At 53.2% G+C, this 17,206-nt stretch overlaps 7 protein-coding genes across 7 annotated transcripts; 4 read left to right on the top strand and 3 right to left on the bottom strand.

Annotated features, from left to right (window-relative positions):
• Positions 1-306: 306 nt before the first annotated feature.
• Positions 307-3,864, top strand: N7498_008498 (putative serine/threonine protein kinase; the record flags this gene model as incomplete). The annotated part of the gene is made up of 1 exon (XM_058455560.1): positions 307-3,864. One exon carries the CDS (start codon positions 307-309, stop codon positions 3,862-3,864), a length of 3,558 nt encoding a protein of 1,185 aa, XP_058305548.1.
• A 1,116-nt stretch (positions 3,865-4,980) lies between these two features.
• N7498_008497 (uncharacterized protein) lies at positions 4,981-5,666 on the bottom strand (the record flags this gene model as incomplete). Its single annotated transcript, XM_058455559.1, has 2 exons — positions 4,981-5,035; positions 5,164-5,666. The coding sequence occupies 2 exons, from the start codon at positions 5,664-5,666 to the stop codon at positions 4,981-4,983; spliced, it is 558 nt and encodes a 185-aa protein (XP_058305547.1).
• An 816-nt stretch (positions 5,667-6,482) lies between these two features.
• On the top strand, positions 6,483-7,597 carry N7498_008496 (arabinogalactan endo-1,4-beta-galactosidase; the record flags this gene model as incomplete). The annotated part of the gene is made up of 2 exons (XM_058455558.1): positions 6,483-6,812; positions 6,866-7,597. The coding sequence occupies 2 exons, from the start codon at positions 6,483-6,485 to the stop codon at positions 7,595-7,597; spliced, it is 1,062 nt and encodes a 353-aa protein (XP_058305546.1).
• An 882-nt stretch (positions 7,598-8,479) lies between these two features.
• On the top strand, positions 8,480-10,747 carry crzA (putative C2H2 transcription factor Crz1; the record flags this gene model as incomplete). The annotated part of the gene is made up of 2 exons (XM_058455557.1): positions 8,480-9,734; positions 9,786-10,747. 2 exons carry the CDS (start codon positions 8,480-8,482, stop codon positions 10,745-10,747), a joined length of 2,217 nt encoding a protein of 738 aa, XP_058305545.1.
• Positions 10,748-11,330: 583 nt separating this feature from the next.
• N7498_008494 (alpha-1,2-mannosyltransferase ALG11) lies at positions 11,331-13,085 on the bottom strand (the record flags this gene model as incomplete). Its single annotated transcript, XM_058455556.1, has 2 exons — positions 11,331-12,663; positions 12,715-13,085. The coding sequence occupies 2 exons, from the start codon at positions 13,083-13,085 to the stop codon at positions 11,331-11,333; spliced, it is 1,704 nt and encodes a 567-aa protein (XP_058305544.1).
• Positions 13,086-13,476: 391 nt separating this feature from the next.
• Positions 13,477-14,244, top strand: N7498_008493 (putative mitochondrial export translocase Oxa2; the record flags this gene model as incomplete). Its single annotated transcript, XM_058455555.1, has 1 exon — positions 13,477-14,244. One exon carries the CDS (start codon positions 13,477-13,479, stop codon positions 14,242-14,244), a length of 768 nt encoding a protein of 255 aa, XP_058305543.1.
• Positions 14,245-15,092: 848 nt separating this feature from the next.
• On the bottom strand, positions 15,093-17,006 carry ptcF (type 2C protein phosphatase ptcF; the record flags this gene model as incomplete). The annotated part of the gene is made up of 3 exons (XM_058455554.1): positions 15,093-15,210; positions 15,265-16,275; positions 16,333-17,006. 3 exons carry the CDS (start codon positions 17,004-17,006, stop codon positions 15,093-15,095), a joined length of 1,803 nt encoding a protein of 600 aa, XP_058305542.1.
• Between the last annotated feature and the right edge of the window lie 200 nt (positions 17,007-17,206).

Here is a 17,206-nt window from a genome sequence, read left to right as displayed (position 1 = left end):
CTCCCCCTTGGTCGGCCCGTTGTCCGGTACACGAGCCCTCGAACCCTCGTCCGAGTCCCGACACCGAATGTAATGCGGGCTCATTCGTGCGTCTCAGTAGAGCTCCTCACCGGCTCTCCGTGAACATATTCCAAGGTTATCGGACGGGAAGTTAGAGGAGAATGATCAACGGCAACCTTCGTACCGTTGGCTCGAACACCTGAATCTTTCTTTTCTCTGCAAAAGAAGCCCCTATAATAAAAAAGAAGGATGAAAATGACAGAATCTTGGTCCTCGATTGCTGGTCTGGAAGAAGCGGATCAGCCGATGACTCGAAATGGCCCTGTCTCGGGAGATCCCAAGCGGGATCCCAACATGCCCGATGAGGCGTTTCAGGCACCGTCTTTAACAAATGACAATGCCGAAGCCGGTCGACAAACCACAAACAAGCAGTCTGCTAAGGCTCCCTTGACACCTGAAATCAGCGACGCACAAGCGACTCTTCGTCAAGCGTTCCCCCACGTTTACTCCTCGAGAGTCCCCTCGGCCCGCTCGTCCACCAGCTCCCTACAAGCCCTTAACGAAGACATAGTTGTTGATGCCCGGTCGGAAAATGGCAGTATTGGACGGAGTCCTCGGAGGGCATCTCGCCAGTCGGACACTCAACCTGAATACCCTGTCTATCCTGACCAATCCTATGCCTCGCTACAGTCTCAAATACATCCGACCTGGCAAGCACCGCATCTACGAACGCGAAGTTCCTGCCCGTCACAGACCGAATCAGTTCCTCGGATTCATCCTCGTGCTGCTCGCACGGCCGGCAACACCCCGGTATCGAGTCCAGGACTCTTCTCGATGAGAAGCCCTCGCAACACCCCACCTAATGCTTCCGATGAGGAGGGCTCACTCGGCAGCCCCTACCTTCACCCTACGCACCTGCAGCCGCCAAAGGAAACACATACTGTCGAAGTGGAACGAGATATTATCACTGGGAACAAGCTTGTCAACCAGTACGAAATTCTCGAGGAGCTTGGGCGGGGCGAACATGGCAAAGTGAAGCTGGGAAGACACGTTACCACCAAGCAAAAGGTGGCCATCAAGATTGTCCAACGGTACTCCAAGCGCCGCCGATTAGGCAAGCTGGGCAACCCAGAGGACAAAGTCAAGAAAGAGGTCGCTATTCTCAAAAAGGCACGGCATCCCAATGTCGTTAGTTTGCTCGAGGTCATCGATGACCCGAATCAACAAAAGGTCTACATAGTGTTGGAGTATGTCGAGAACGGTGAGATTGTTTGGCGGAAGAAGGGATTACGAGAAATCGTCCACGTCGACAAGATACGGCTTGACCGCGAGAAGGCTGGAATCCCTGATACCCCGGCCTTCTTGCAGGAGAGCCAACAATTCATCCGGACGGCTCAACATCTACGTCGGCAACGAGAAAAGGCACGAGCGCGGGTCGAAGCGCAGGCCGCGGACGCCCAACAAGGACCGATTCCCGGCTGGAGTTTGGAACATGGTGCCGAGTCATCAGACGAGGAAGAAGACGAAGGTTTAGGGCTGGCTATCCGGAGATCGTCCATCCGCTCTGCTGCGGTCACCGATGATACCTTTCCTAGTCAATCCTCTTCCCAGGATGAACTCGCCGCCATCGAGGGTAGTATGTACGGTGCCTACACCGATTATCCTTTTGAGCGGCGGTTCAGTACAGCTTCCAGCAGCTTTGGTTATCCTCCATCCGAGCCGGAGTGGTCTGCAGATGGGGACGACTTGTCGTATGTCCCTTGTTTGACTATCGCCGAAGCGCGTAACGCATTCCGAGATTCCGTCCTCGGACTGGAGTATCTCCACTACCAGGGTATTATTCACCGGGACATCAAGCCGGCGAACCTGCTAGTTACCGGCAGCCATCGCGTCAAGATCTCTGACTTTGGTGTTTCGTACTTGGGACGGCCCATGCGTGACGAAGAAGAAGAGCAATTGGAAGCGACTGATGCGACCGAGCTGGATGATGCCCGTGAGTTGTCCAAGACAGTTGGCACTCCTGCTTTCTACGCCCCCGAACTCTGCTACACCGGCGACGACTTTGTTGAAACCATTGGTTCTATTCCTAAGATCACTGGTGCCATCGATGTGTGGTCTCTGGGAGTCACATTGTACGGGATGGTCTTTGGCCGTCTTCCCTTTGTATCAGATGATGAATACAGCATGTTCCAGACCATTGTCAAGAAAGAGGTCTTCATCCCGCGCAAGCGCCTTGTGCCTGTGAAGGATGAGACTACCGACGGGCTCCAGAGGTTCTGTCGTGACGCCGGTGAGCTCGTATACGAGGACATTGATGACGAGCTGTACGACCTACTGCGACGATTGTTGACGAAGGACCCGGTCAGGCGCATCACATTGAAAGAGATCAAGCATCACCCTTGGACTTTGTACGGTCTGCCCAACCCCCGTGCCTGGGTGGAAGAGTCAGATCCCGGTTTTCAAAGCAAGGGCAAGAGGATCGAGGTTTCGAACGAGGAGGTTACCAGTGCTGTCAGCAAGGTGCCTTTCATTCAGCGTGTCCGATCCAACGTTGCCAAGTGGTTCTCTGGTCGTTCCTCGAAGGACAAGGAACCTCGCAAGCGTACCTCGACGAATTCCTCGGACACTTTGTCTTCGATGTCCAGCTCCAGTACTTTTGGAAAAGCTTCGCGCGACAGTCGTCGATCCAGTTTACGAGGGGACGAGGATATCTTACGGTCGTCCAAGATTGGATCCGGCGAACATCCGCTGGCCCAGAGTGTCACTGCTAGCCCGGTAGACGAGCAAAGCTGGACTACATCCTACTTCCCTAGCTTACCGGTGGTCGAGACCACGCCTGTCCCCGCTCCCGTTCCTGTCCCGACTGTGACACGACCGGTTCCACGACGTGCGAAGTCTTCGATGTCCACCGCAGAATCTACCAAGACCGTGAAGCAGTCCAGCTTCGATTCGCACAGCACTGTGCGCCCCCGAACGGGTACACCTTCGATCCTTGAAGCCTTAGGGACAACCAGCATCGGCAGTATTTTCAGCGGTGCGACCAAGCGTGCATCGGGTGCATTCGGTTCAAGTCGCAGCCGACGTACCTCGCCAAGTGGTGAGACAGCTTCTCTGGATGGAGACCATCGCTCTGTGCCCAGTCTCGCTGTGAGCAATGCCTCCGCTGTTGGCCACCTACGAACAACTGGTCTATGGCAGGCTGCAATTCCTTCGCCTGCCACCACCTCATTGTCAGGATCTGCTCACCGACGCAATCGGTCCCATCAACTTGCAGGCAAATCCTCTGCGGAATCCTTCAACCTCACCCGGGAGGCGCTCCTGCGCCGTCGGAGGAGTGACATCGAGCCCAGTGCCGATGATGCTTTGGCTCCGAGAGTCGCAAGTGAAAGTGCCATGTACTCAACGGATTCCCTATACTTGCCATCACTAGCTCCACCCCCGGAGCCTGCACATCCCGCCGACAATCCCAGCAGTGGCCTGATCAACCCAACCCCTTCTGCCGCCACCATCTCTTCCTCCTCTGCCGACGACTTCACCAGCGGCATGTCCCAGAGCGCTTCACATCCCAGCATCCCGTCTGTTGTCTCCGGGGCCTCTTCGCTTTCCGGCGATGGCCTCTACCTCAATGACAAAGACTCGAACGTGCCATCTATCCTACGAAACTCCAACGTACCATCTATCCTACGAACCGGAGAGACCGTAAAAGCCCACCGCCTGGGCTCGCTGCGGCCCGAGGAAGACGAATCAAGGTACTACTGCGATGACGAAGACGAGGACGAGTCCGAAGAAGAGATTCTTGTGATCGGCAAGAAGAAAGCGGCTCCCGACAACAAGGCCAAGCCCACTCTCCGAACATCAGGCTGATTCGCATCTGAGTGCAAACGCACTGGAGACTACGACTACAAACTCCCAAGCAATTCACCAACCTCTATCCCGCCCACCCTACTCCACGTCGACACTCCTCAAACTGAGAGGTCTTTGTATATCACCGGAATTACTTCCCCCCAGTTTCCGCCAATCATAACCGGGAACCTATGTCTAGAGTTTGTCGACATACATTCAACGTGGCTTGTACATATAACATTTTCGCACCCTCGGTCCTTACCGCCCATCGCGAGAACCTCTTCCTGGCCAGCTAGAACCCAGAAGCCGGATTCCAGGCGTCGTTGTCAATGGAACTGGAGAATATCTTCACGCAACTCCCCGGCCTTCTTTGTTTCTCATCTGTTTGCGCGCTCACGTGCACGGATCTTTTTCTATCTTCCGCTTTACCTGTATCTAATGTTGACTCTGGATGGCGTGCTGGGCTATTTTCTTGGTTTGCGGTGTGGATCGCATGATATATGATCGTCTAAGGCTGATCAGTCACGAAATGGATTACGGAGAATCATCTCCTGAGCAGAATATAGCTTTATACCCTTGAACTTTGAACTACATGTCTATCGTAGAGCGGCATTTTTGGTCCGGTGGGGTCATGTACTTCATGACGCTGGGCGCCCTGCCACCCTAGCGTTTCTCCGCGTAAACTCGCCCGAAGCCGGACTGTCTCCACTCTCTCCAGGCAATTGGTTCATGGGGTGATAGGGTGGAAACTCCACCCTGTGACCTAAAAAGAATTTCCAGTATTTCATAGAAATGTGTAAGAGAATAATGAGTTTAGGTGGTAATTTCTAGTAATATTTAGGGTTATTACTAGTATGTACCATAACTTATAATTCCTCGTAATAGTGTACACCCCACCTATCACTCGAACACCAGATATCATTATCATGCCGGAATTTCGTCGTCAAGGTATATAGATCCAGCATCTGCAACGCGACAATCGGGTAAAACTCTTGTAAGATAGTCTCCACGGCCACATTAAGATACCCCTTAAATTCAGTGCCGGCCACATCCTCATCACCTGGGCTTAGCAAAGGTGAAGGACGCGGGGCACTCGCCCCCTGGGATACCGAAACAACAAAAGGAATCCTTTGGCGCTCATGGCGCGGCGCGGAAGAAGGAAGTGGTGAGGAGAGAACAGACTCCATAGAAGCTAGTGTTACCATTAGACAAGCGGAAGTGGCGATTCCCTGTGGTAAGGCTATTTTATTGAAGCATCTTCGTATAAAATATTAGTCCAGTGAAGATAAAAATCGAGAATCAAAGACAAAAGAGACATACCTAGCCACATCCGCTGCATCTACGCCCTCTAATTCGGGCTGTTCTACCCATTGAAACTCCAATAAATCAATCGCTCGGTCTACCTTTGGCAACGAGCCCCGATGTAGGACCAACCCCTCCTCGATCACCGCATCCCACCGTCTTCGGAATTCCGCCCATTGTGTCTCATGCTCACCCCCATAGGGAGTCGTGCGAAACATCACAAATCCCCATTTCCCCCAATCCTCAGTCTCTGCGCTTCGGAAGACAGAATTCAGGGTCTGGACAAAAGGTGCGAGGAGCTCCCGCTCTTGCTGCTTAGTATCCTCTAACTTAGCAGCCTCAACTCGGGCCCGGTAGCGGCGACTCATTTCCTGCATTATTTCGCGGAAACCATCTTCGCCGTGAGTGGCTTTTAGACCGTCGAAAAGAGTGGTGCGTTGAGTTTCTGAGAGGGCCATAAGGTCTTCTCCGCTGGCGTTGAGGAGCCGGTCATGCGTCCAACCTTCTGGGTAGAAAGACATGATTGGATTTAGGTTAGAATTTTGTTGCGGTGAGATAGGGTAAATCCGTTCTGGTCAGATGGGAAGAGAGGATACTGCTCGCGCTGCCACTTGGAATGTCTTTGCACCGCCATTTGGTAAATTAAACTAAGCCTAAAATAGCGGCGTGATCTATTACTAACGGTTCTGGATGCGCGATCGTCGCTTTGGCCCCTTTAGCTGAAATGTAGTTTAATATTGTGAGGATTGCATGTTTGCCTGCCTAGTTTGTTTGCTTGCCGTTTACTTGGTTTGCATGACATGGTAGGTATATCATTTAGGTTACGAATCAGGTATATTACTTCATCGTCATACTACAACTTCTCTTTCTTCTTCTCTCCTTCTGTATCTTTAGTTTCCCCTTGAATGTACTCTGTTATTTTCTGTCGTAGCAGACTTGGAGTCGACCTGAACCTAACCTATTTGCGGGTTTGGGTTGGGTTCGGGTTGGCGCGGGGTTTGGCGCAGTCTAGTCCACCCCGTCACCTCCGTTACTAGTAATAACCCTAAAATATTACTAGAAATTACTACCTAAACTCATCATTTTCTTACACACTTCTATGAAATACTGGAAATTCTTTTTAGGTCACGGGGTGGAATTTCCACCAGTCACCCCGTGATCCCTCCGGAATAATATCTGTCACAGGTACGGGGTAGATTACGCGACGGATAAATGGGGTTAAATTCTCCCGTCCGTCCGTTTAAAAGGTCCGAGATGAAAATGCATAAGAAAGGAGAGCTAGGTTGTCTGAAGGAGTGTGGCCGCTCAATAGTTTTCGCTGCATACATACACCCATCATGCTTCACTCGACCCTTCTGTTCGTATCTTCCTTGCTCGCCCCTGTGTATGCGGCTCTCTCTATCCGCGGTGCAGATATCTCTTCGTTGATCGTTGAGGAGAATTCGGGCATTTCGTACAAGACTACCGATGGAGCGACGGAGGCCCTGGAGATCATTCTCGCTGACAGCGGTATCAATTCTGTTCGCCAGCGTGTGTGGGTGAATCCCAGTGATGGATCGTACGATCTCGACTATAATCTGGAGCTGGCGAAGAGGGTGCAGGCGCAGGGGATGTCGACTTATCTGGATCTGCATTTAAGTGATACCTGGGCTGATCCCAGTGATCAGGTATGCAATTGAATCCATGCTTGGTACAGAGTGAATGAAACCAACATTCATAGACTACGCCCTCCGGATGGTCCACGACCGATATCGACACACTCGCCTGGCAACTATACAACTATACCTTGGATGTGTGCAACACTTTCCACGACAATGGACTGGACGTTGCCATCGTCTCGATTGGTAACGAGATCCGCAATGGCCTCCTTTGGCCTCTCGGCGAAACGAGCAGCTACGCCAACATCTCGCAACTGCTACACTCCGGCGCGTGGGGTGTCAAGGACTCGAACCTGGCCACGACTCCCAAGATCATGATCCATCTGGATAACGGATGGTCATGGTCCGAGCAGGAGTACTTCTACAATGAGGTTCTCGCCAGCGGCTCGACTCTGGTATCTTCTGATTTCGACTACATTGGCGTCTCCTACTACCCCTTCTACAGTTCCAGCGCGACTCTTTCTGCTCTGGAGACGAGCTTGACGAACCTGTACTCGACATATAATAAAGACGTGCTGGTTGTCGAGACCAATTGGCCCTATGCTTGTCCGAACCCCGAGTACGCCTTCCCATCGGATCTTTCAAACATTCCTTTCTCCGTCGCTGGGCAGGAGGAATTCCTGGATAAGCTTGCAGCTGTCGTGGAAGGGGTCTCTGGCGGATTGGGTATCTACTACTGGGAACCCGCCTGGGTGGACAACGCAGGATTGGGCAGCAGTTGCTCGGATAACCTGCTTGTGAGCTGGACGAACGATGAAGTACGCGCGAGTATGAGCACACTGGGCAGTCTGTAGGCAAGCCACATAGCCCTTGACCCGGTTCGCAAATATGAAAAGAGGCAGAAGCATTTCGATATTTTTGGCAGCCTACTTCGGGGAGCATCACCACGTCAGCGAGGCAGACAAGCGTTCTGCCTTGCCCTAGAAATCGGTACCCCTCGTAGTCCGAGCCCAGACGCCCTTACTATAAAGGGAATAGATCCAAATGGTCTCCGCGGATGAAACCTAGCTGCGTGGCTGTGCACCAGAGCTAAATGTTCCCGGGCGCCTTAGCCGGAATTCACTCTCCACCAGATACGTCTGTTTCTAAGCAATGAGGATTTCTCGTTGACAAAAAAGCTTGTAGATCTTGCTGTGGAAGTAATATAAAAATAGTTACGCGACTGCCTATCTGTTATCGTAGTGGGCTCACCATTGTGGGGATAAACGTCAATACAACTAACCTTCTGCACGGTACGGTTGAGACAAAAACCCCCCGAGGGCCAGCACGAACGGGTGGATCTATGCTACCTCTCATAACTAGCAACTTCCTAGTCCAGTACAGAGTTAGGGCCCAACTTGCCGATTCCACGGAGCCCCAGACCGCCTTGCGCACGTGAAGTCACCATTTCTCGTGTCCCTCCAACTTACATCCTGCATCTTGCGATGATGCAGATTTGCTGCTGATACCTCCAGTTTGGCTGTTGATTTCCCCTCTGCGAATGCCAGACTGTCATCGCCTGTTCCTCCCTGCGCTGTCCGCGATCCGCCGCCTGCCAACTCCCTAGCATATCAACATCAACAACATTCGGGTTTCGTTTCGCGCCGGCTACAGTCTTTCTCGTCCTTTCAGTCAACCTCCTTATACCTCACGTGCCGACACATCGCTGGCTCCTGTCCCACCTTGACATTGCCACGATGGCGTCCCACGGCCATGCCCAAGGTTCGGGTGCCGCCCCCGCGGATGTCAACCATCGTAGCGTGAGCCCGTCACCCCACGCTCAGCAGTATCAAGATCCCACGGGCCTGAACCTGGATCCCTCCATGTCCGTATTTCCCTCCTTCGACAATAATAATCCAGACGCCGGTATCAATGGACCCGACTCTTATAGCTACTCTGCGCCCTACCTCTCCGCAGCCCCGCAGACGCAGGGTCTCGCTCCGCCATCCGAACCCTTTCCCCCGGCAATCAGCAACAACATGCCCATGTCGCAGTCATTCGAGGCGAGCCTGGTCAATCAACTCGATCATGGAAACCAGGTCCTCAGAACCCATCAGCTAGATGAGAATTACATGCTCGGCACAAATGCAGGGGACCTGGATTTCTCCGTCTACCAAAACCACAGTTCCAATGGCGCGTCTGCCTCGGAGTACGACTCATCGCTACTGCTGGATCCGCAAATGCACCAGCACCCGCAACCCATGCATCAAGCAGTCAACCCGGCCGATCTCGTTAGCCCCGTCTCCAACCCCTCTGCATCCTCCCACCCCTCGTCGCAAGAGCAGCAGCAGTCGCCTGGCCCTATGTCTCCCCCCGGCTCTAATCCGGGCACATACTACACGCCCCAGCATTCGCGACATACCTCGCTCGATCCGGCCACAGCAGCTTACCTGAGCGCGCAACCCCATCAGGACTGGCAATCCGTCATGAACAGCTCGACCGCGTTCCAAGGCCACCGCAGGGCACCCTCGGAGGTGTCTGAAGTTTCCTCGGCCAACCACTCCCCCTACCTGTCCCAGCACGAGTATGACGGTATCGAGAACAATCCGTCGCCTTCTCTGGTGCCGCAAAACGACCCCGCTCTATATGACAATGCCCTTGGTATTGAGTCATTCACGCTGTCGGAACAGCAGCAAAAGCAGCAGGGATTTAGCCCGCTCCACAGTCCTTATATTTCGCCGCGACTGATACCCCAGCAGGTTGATGAGATACCACCGAATGCTTATCTTTCGCCCAACATGACTTCTCAATTCCCATCTGCGCCGACAGACATGTATGGTATGCCACAGGACGACCTGATGAACGCTATGAACAGTGGCGCCGATATTGGACAAGCGTCTCAGATGGCACCCCCGTCCATTAATGTGGAGTTTGCGCCGCCTTCGCGCATTCCCAGCTTCGGGCCTGGTAAACCGGCCGCAGATCTGGACTCGTTGAGTCCTCCAGCAATGAGTGGGTTTCACGCTACTTTGATTCTGAACTGTGCATACTAATTGACTCTAGGATCCCGTGTGCGTAGTAAATCGGATCCCTATGCACACCCTGCTTCTCGCTCAAGGTCCCCTGCAACTTCGGTGACAAGCCTTGAGGCTCTCGCACCGAACACACCGCGCTCATTATCACCCCACTCGCGCAGCAATCCCGGTTCTCGTGACGCATCACCGTCACGTTCTAACCGACGCCTTTCAACATCATCGATTGAGAGCCGAAATTATATCCTGGATCTCGCCGATCCTCAGCGCCCCGGCGCACTGCCTGGAGACTCCAAGCGCGTTCAGAAACACCCGGCCACTTTCCAGTGCACACTGTGTCCCAAGCGGTTTACCCGCGCATACAACCTGCGGTCCCACCTGCGAACCCATACAGACGAGCGACCATTCGTATGCACAGTATGCGGCAAAGCCTTCGCCAGACAACACGACCGAAAACGCCACGAAGGACTGCACTCCGGCGAAAAGAAATTCGTTTGTCGCGGCGACCTAGGTCGAGGCGGGAACTGGGGCTGCGGGCGCCGGTTTGCGCGTGCGGATGCACTCGGCCGGCATTTCCGATCAGAAGCCGGCCGAGTGTGCATCAAGCCGCTGCTCGATGAAGAGTCTCAAGAAAGAGAACGTGTTCTTCTCGAACAGCAACAACAGCAACAACCTTCTGGCCATTTACAACCCGTCCCGCAGCCACTCGTCATGCCAAGTGGCCCCGGCATGGATAGCCAGTCGTCTGGTAACTTTGTCCTACCAGCTGCTGTACTCGCACAATATCCGGCCCTGCAGGCACTACAGTGGGATCAGATTCCTGCTGGTGGTGATGATCCTAGTGATATTGGGGGTCGCAGTAGCTTTGACGCGAGTTCAGGTGGTGAGTTCGGATTCGATGATGACGACGGTATCAGCAATGTCTCCGGGATGAGTGGTGGCTACGGCAATAATCAGCAAGCCATGTATGGCAATCCCGGACAGTGGAATTGATAACGTTGAACTCGTTCCAACCCACAAATCTTCAAAAATGAAAGCATCGACCTGGAACGCCCTGCATCAATTACACACGTCTCTTTTACGCTCGTTCCATTTCTTCCCTGGTTTAGGGAGTCCATATAGAGGGTGCCGGCGTTCAGATAAACGGTGGGAGAGGTCATTTGCAACTTGGTTTTTTTTTCATTCCATTTATACACCGGCATTCGTTTCACGGTTGTCTGTTTCTTTTTCTTTCAGGTGTCCGCTCATCCTTCCACTCACATGAAGTGTGATGCATTTGATGATTTTATTCCTCTCTTATCATACCCGTCTTCTGTTTTGATTTTGGCTGTTGCCACGGTTTTTGACTTTGGACATATTCAGGTATCGGGTGGAGTGCTATATACCATGTGCAACGCACCCTTGCAAGCAATATTAGATCTTCATCTTTATTTGTTTCCGAGGTTAGGATTTGAAATTGATAAATAGTCGAAGATACGTGACTCGGTGATTTCCCTCGCAAATAAAGCAGAGAACTATACAAAAAAAGTAGTCCAAGACTGCAGAAACATTCGTCTATTCCGGAGGATATCTACAACTACCGAGAAGCCCCGACCAACTTCTGCACCTGTCGCAACCACTTACGCGAGAACTCCTCCTCGGTAAATCTCAATGCAGACCGCCTGGCCCGTTGACGCATAGCGACCTTCTCAGGAACCGGCAGCGCAAGGGCCGCCTCGAAAGCAGCCGCGAATTGCTCTTCAGTCTCAGCATGGAACCCAGTCGCACCGTCGCCGAGGTCAACGACAATGTCCTCGCGCGGACCGCCGGAGTCGTGCGTCACGCAGATAAGTCCGGCGGCTTGGTATTCGACGACACAGATGCCGAAGTGCTCGTTCCACATGGCGTTCACGCCGACGGAGGCGGTGCTGAGGTGGGATAGAACTGCTGGCCAGCTGGCGTCGCAGAGGAAAGTTGTGCTGTCACGGATGTGGAGTTCGTGTGCGAGGAGACGCAGATTGTAGATGTGGGTTTCATCTGGACTGGAATGTCGGACTGAGCCGATGAGGACGAGTTGTGGTGTCGGTGTGTCTGCGTTGGCTGGGTTCTTGGACCGTTCTTGGAGAAATCGCGCGAATGAACGCAGGACTAGTGGGTGGTTCTTCTCAGGTCGGAACTGCGCAATGTATAGCAAGACTTGTCGGCGGGTTTTCTCGGTCTCTTCGTTGACTGTAATGGTTGATTCGAGCTCGGAGACTGCCGTGGGTGGGAATACCACTGCTGGCGAGGCTGCGGTTCCCTCACCCTCGCCGTTATCGTTACTCTTCTCGTTGCCCCAGAGTTTACGAATGTGGGCTGACGTCCATGAGGAGTTGCACATGACGACGTCCACGTGTCGGCCGACCCATCCGTACAGCCGTGCAAAGAGTTGCCAATATCGGCGCTTGACAGCTCCCCGAAGTCCCTTCCCAGCACCGGAGTTGATGCCTTGCACGCCACTCTGGTCATCGAGGGAGGCGAGCATGTCGGTTGAAATAGTTGGGTAGTGGACATAGGCGCCGGTGGGGACCGTAGGGAAGAGCCACTTGCTGAATGCCAGGGTAAAGGCATAGCCCATGGTATCGATGAAAACGTCCGGCACCAGCAGCGTGAAAGCATCGTATGCAACCACGAGAGATCCCAGCGACTGTCCCAGCAGTGTCATGTATGGGTATGAGCTGGCGACAACGTACTTGCGCGTAGTCAAGTAGAGCAGCACCACAGTCGGGGCATGTAGGTGAATATTGAATCGGGTCTCCGCCCGCTCCAGCATCGTCGCCTTGTTCACTTCATGGTCACCAGTATAGATAGCGCAGATAGCCTTCGGCCAGCGCTTTTGCGTTGCGCGCACAGCTTCCCAGAGTACTCGTTCTCCACCTCCACCAGCATTACTATAAGACATGTCAGTCCATGTCCAACACAAGCGATAGAGCCAGTCTTACCAGAAAGGGTGGAAGAATCCAATAATACCATCCCACTCGGCACCTTCACCGCCAGTGCTGGCACCGTTGTCACTGCTTCCCGTAGTCTTCACCCCACCAGAGGCAGTGCTGTCCACCTTCTCCCAGTCCTCATCTTCCTGGCTCCTGGCCAGCAAGTGAGCAGAGTCCTTAGCGCGCGGCGCCCGAATTTCCTCCTCCTCAGACCGCGCCCGCGCGATCACATATTCACGGCGAGAGCGCGTCCGTCGGCGAATCAACCATCCCACGCCGCGAAAGAGTAGACCGAGTAAGCTCCCCACGAGTTGCGGAAGAAGCACGACGGTCGCGGTGACAATAAAGAGAACTAAAACGGCGGTAGATAAGAAAGCCATGGTGGCAGGAGTCACCAGGAGCGCATAGTTGAAAGACAGTTGGACAAGTCAACAAAGCGTTGACGTAGCATCCATACGTGTCACCTGATTCGTGTTTTCCCCGATCTCGCCCATCTTTTTCCGCTCTCCGCAAGAGATCAAATGGCTGCCCTCGCCATGAACAACCTCCGTTCCATGGGGGCATTGCGCTCCTCGTCAAGAGTTTTTCCCCTTTCACCCTCACAAATCCGTCATTTCCACCCGACTAAACCGACTCGACTCATCCACGAATCACTGGACGCATCCACCGCGTTCATCCATGGCATTCACTCCATCACCGGCCTTCCATGGGTCGCATCAATTCCCCCTTACAGCCGTGGTTGTGAGGATGATAGTTGCAATGCCATTACAAATGTACACACGAGCCATCGCCCGTCGAGAAAGAGACGTTGCGCCTCTGATCCATTCCTGGCGAGTCTACGCCCAGAACCAAATGAAACAATTACCGGCAACCCGTCAAAAAGAATTCAAGAAGGAAATACAAGAATGGTCTGAAGGGAGGAAGATCTTTCTGCTAGAAAAGTGGAAAGTGCGTTCAGGTTATAAATATGTCAATCTCCTGCAGGTGCCGATCTGGTTATCGCTCATGGAGGGTCTGCGCGCGATGACCGGGAACAATCAGGGTCTTGTCCCAAAGCTACTATCATGGTTCGGAGGTCATAACGCCGCGGACTCTGTGCACATCCCCGTGGAGCCGACTTTAGCGACTGAAGGCGCGCTCTGGTTCCCGGACCTGCTAGCAGGCGACCCAACAGGCGTCTTGCCGGTTGTTCTGAGTGCCACGATCATCATGAATATCCGGAGAGGCTGGGGTGTTACAACGCCATCGGCAGCTATGGCCGATCTGCCGACAATGCAGATGTACCAGGCCTTTTTCTTCCGTGGATTGGGATACTTCCTTCAGTGTTTGGCGGTCAGCGTTGGAATTTCGGCATTCTCTAATGAATTGCCTGTGGCTCTTATGCTCTATTGGATCACCAGCGCCAATGTGGCCACTCTGCAGACATACATGCTGGAGAAGCACATGTTCATGCGGCCGCCGATTCCCAACTTCCAGAGGAAATTCGTCGCCTATGAGAGACCGGGTGTCTCTGATCCCTTCAAGCAGAAACTGAGTTGATTGTGGAACCCGTTTCATGGCCAGATCGCAATGTGCTGGCTGGCTGCAGCACTTCGAACTGTCATTTTGAGACCCCGTTCATCCTTCCTCTGTACCATGTAGCCAGCACACAAGCTACGAGAGAGATTCTAGGGAAGTTCTCAATACTTCGAATACCACGGGCTCTTCCTGCCGCACATCGATTGTGGATGAAGTAGCCTGACTACAGGCTCAATCTGTAGTAGATGTCCATATCATGACGCCTGGGACGTCAGCATCTGCTACAGGGAAATTCAAAATAAAGTATCCTGAAATGTGCCAGCAGACATACGGGGATGTACGAATACTGTGGATTGTGTATAATAATGAACAAAGCCAACAAATATTACAAGAAGTCTTCTCCTCGTATCATTCTATTTTAATCCCTGGAATCAAGTAATTGCTCATATCAGAGACATGGCGTAGATCATCCGGTATCAGGCCACTGCCAGACACCAAACACAGACACTGGAACATAGGAGAAAGAGCTGCTCAAGATACACTAGCGAAGGGGAGCTAAACTTACTGCATGTCGCGTATGGACAAGTTCGGGGGAAGAAGGAAGGGAAGGCAAGGAAGTGAGAGGAGAGGTATTTATGTGGTGGCCGGACCTATCCAAGCCTCATGGCTTTTTGGCTTCACTTGCCTTGGTAGCCTCATTTCATGTGACTACGAAGATGGACGTTTCCTATACTTCAAGCAATCAGAGGTTTGTACAGAACATCAAGTTGAATTTTATGGCCCTCAAACGGCTCGGAGGTATAGTATAGCAAAGAAAACTTTGGGTACTAATGCAGATCCCAACATCACATTCAGCTCAAAGAGTCCATTTAAAGCTTCGCCTTGAGAGGCTCCTCTGAAGCACTGGCCTCCCTGTTGATTTCCACAGTACCGGTTCGCGAATCAGCACCCTGGCCAAAGAAGATGACCTCTACGGTGACATCGTCCCTAATAACAAGTCAGTATCACTGGATATCAGAACCAAAAGCAAGAGAAACAGACCGGTATCGGCGGGAGTACGGGCTCGGCAGGGTAAGCAAAGCACACATCATATCCGTGTCCTTGCCTCCCATGGCATTGCGGACGAGGTGGGTAGCAACGTTCTTGTCCTCGACGACAAATCGACTGGCTGCGCCAGAGATGTCATACTGCTGCTGGCGAATCGGGCGGCGCTGGCCCTCAGTAGATGCATCGTTAACTGCCTCCACAGGCAGCTGCTTCTGGCTGTTGAATCCGAACCAGCTCTTCAGCCAGGCCTTGTTGCCGCCGCCAGTCTGCTGTTGCTCGAGCCATTGGCCGACCAGACCGACGACCTCTTCGTTACTCAACATCTCCCAGAGACCATCCGTAGCCATGACGATGAAGTCGCCCTTAGAGGGGTCCATCTTCGTGGTGGTGATGATGGGCTCGGCAGTGACATAGGGAGGAGTCTTCAGAAGAGGGGAAGGAGTGCGGCCAAAGAACTTCGACTTGATCTTGTCCTGGATGTCTTTGGTCCACTTGTAGGTAGCGTCACCAAAGGAACGGCTTGGCTCCAGTTGCCCCAGGATGCGACCATTTCGGGTGACGTATGGCTCATTGGGATGCTCTTCTCGCAGGCGCTTCATCTCAGAGGGAGTCCCGCCAGTCTGGTCCTCGGAGAGGGCGGTGGCAGTCCACTTCCCACTGGGTCCTCGGCGACCAAGGACCGCGCGAGAGTCACCAGCAACTGCAACCTTGAGGTCCTTTGAGTGAGAGTCGTAGAAGCTCAGGAGAGCACATGAACCCGACAGTGCAGGTGCAAGCATCTCGGCAGCCACATTCCGCGAGTTCTCCTTGAGGACCTTGTCCACGCTTTTGTTGCAAATATCGTCATCGAGGCGAAGGAAACCCTGCTTGATAGCGGCGTCAACAGCATCGGATGAGGGTCGTAATATCGATGGGTCGGCAGCAGCAGCTTTGTAAGTGGTGTTGAGTTCGCGCGCGACGTAAGAAATAAGCACATTTCGCAACTTGGCAGATGTTGTCCAACCACTGGTAAATAATCAGCCTTCTTGTACCCATCCCATTTGCACATGCGAGGCTTCTTACGAGTGTCCATCAAATACCGCCCAGAACATCCAATCACTGTTCGGATCCCCATTTGTGTTGCCGGCCACGGAGGATGGCACCTCGACTATCTTCTCGGCATGGTCATCCTCAATAGGGGAGTTGCTTGGAACCTGTACGATATCGTAGCGAACAACTCCCTTGCCTCGGTTCACCAAATACGACTCCTCGTTCTTCCGTAGCTTTTCCGTAGCTTGTTCCGGGGTCAACATATTCAAAACGCGTCGGTCAGAGTCGTCGGTCGTCTTCTGTAGAGGCTGGTCTCCGGAGAGAGTCGCTGTGTAGAACTGGTCGTTACTCACTAGGAGAGCGCGGCGGGTCGACTCGGATGGGTCCTCGGCGTGTGCGGACGCAATTGCGCTGGAGGCGAAACCTCGAATCTGTGTTGCTAGTGACTGAGCGTTGCCGTCACCTTGATACGCATACCATGCCCCGGAGGCGACGACGGTTGAAATCACGGCGAGTGAAAAGTTGCGGAGATACATAGAGGACTGCAGTGCTGCCGGAACAAAGAACGGGCGTCTGCCTCCAGAGAAGGAACGCAAGCCTCGTACCTGGTTGTGGGTGAAGGATAGTGGACTAGGCCGTTTACCGGCGACTTGCCATACTGGTGCACGCCGAGCAGTGCTGAGCGCCTGGACAGTGGCCCGACGCATTGATTCGAAATATCCGACGACGGGAATATTACCTCACGGTTCCGAACTGATTCTGAGCTGCCTCTGCAAGGCGATTCTCAGTATTCAGAATGAAAGACAAGGAGAATGCGAGAGGCGCGCGACTCTGATAACGGGATCACGTGTGATGCTCCAGGCACGACACTATTCCTGATCGGGCCGTGTCGTCATTCCCCGCGAAT

This window comes from Penicillium cinerascens (assembly GCF_028974065.1).
Source record: "Penicillium cinerascens strain IBT 15544 chromosome Unknown scaffold_4_segment0_segment0, whole genome shotgun sequence".
Lineage (NCBI taxonomy): Eukaryota > Fungi > Ascomycota > Eurotiomycetes > Eurotiales > Aspergillaceae > Penicillium > Penicillium cinerascens.
The sequence above is the reverse complement of the archived record's forward strand: the minus strand, read 5'-3'. Positions and strand labels throughout refer to the sequence as shown.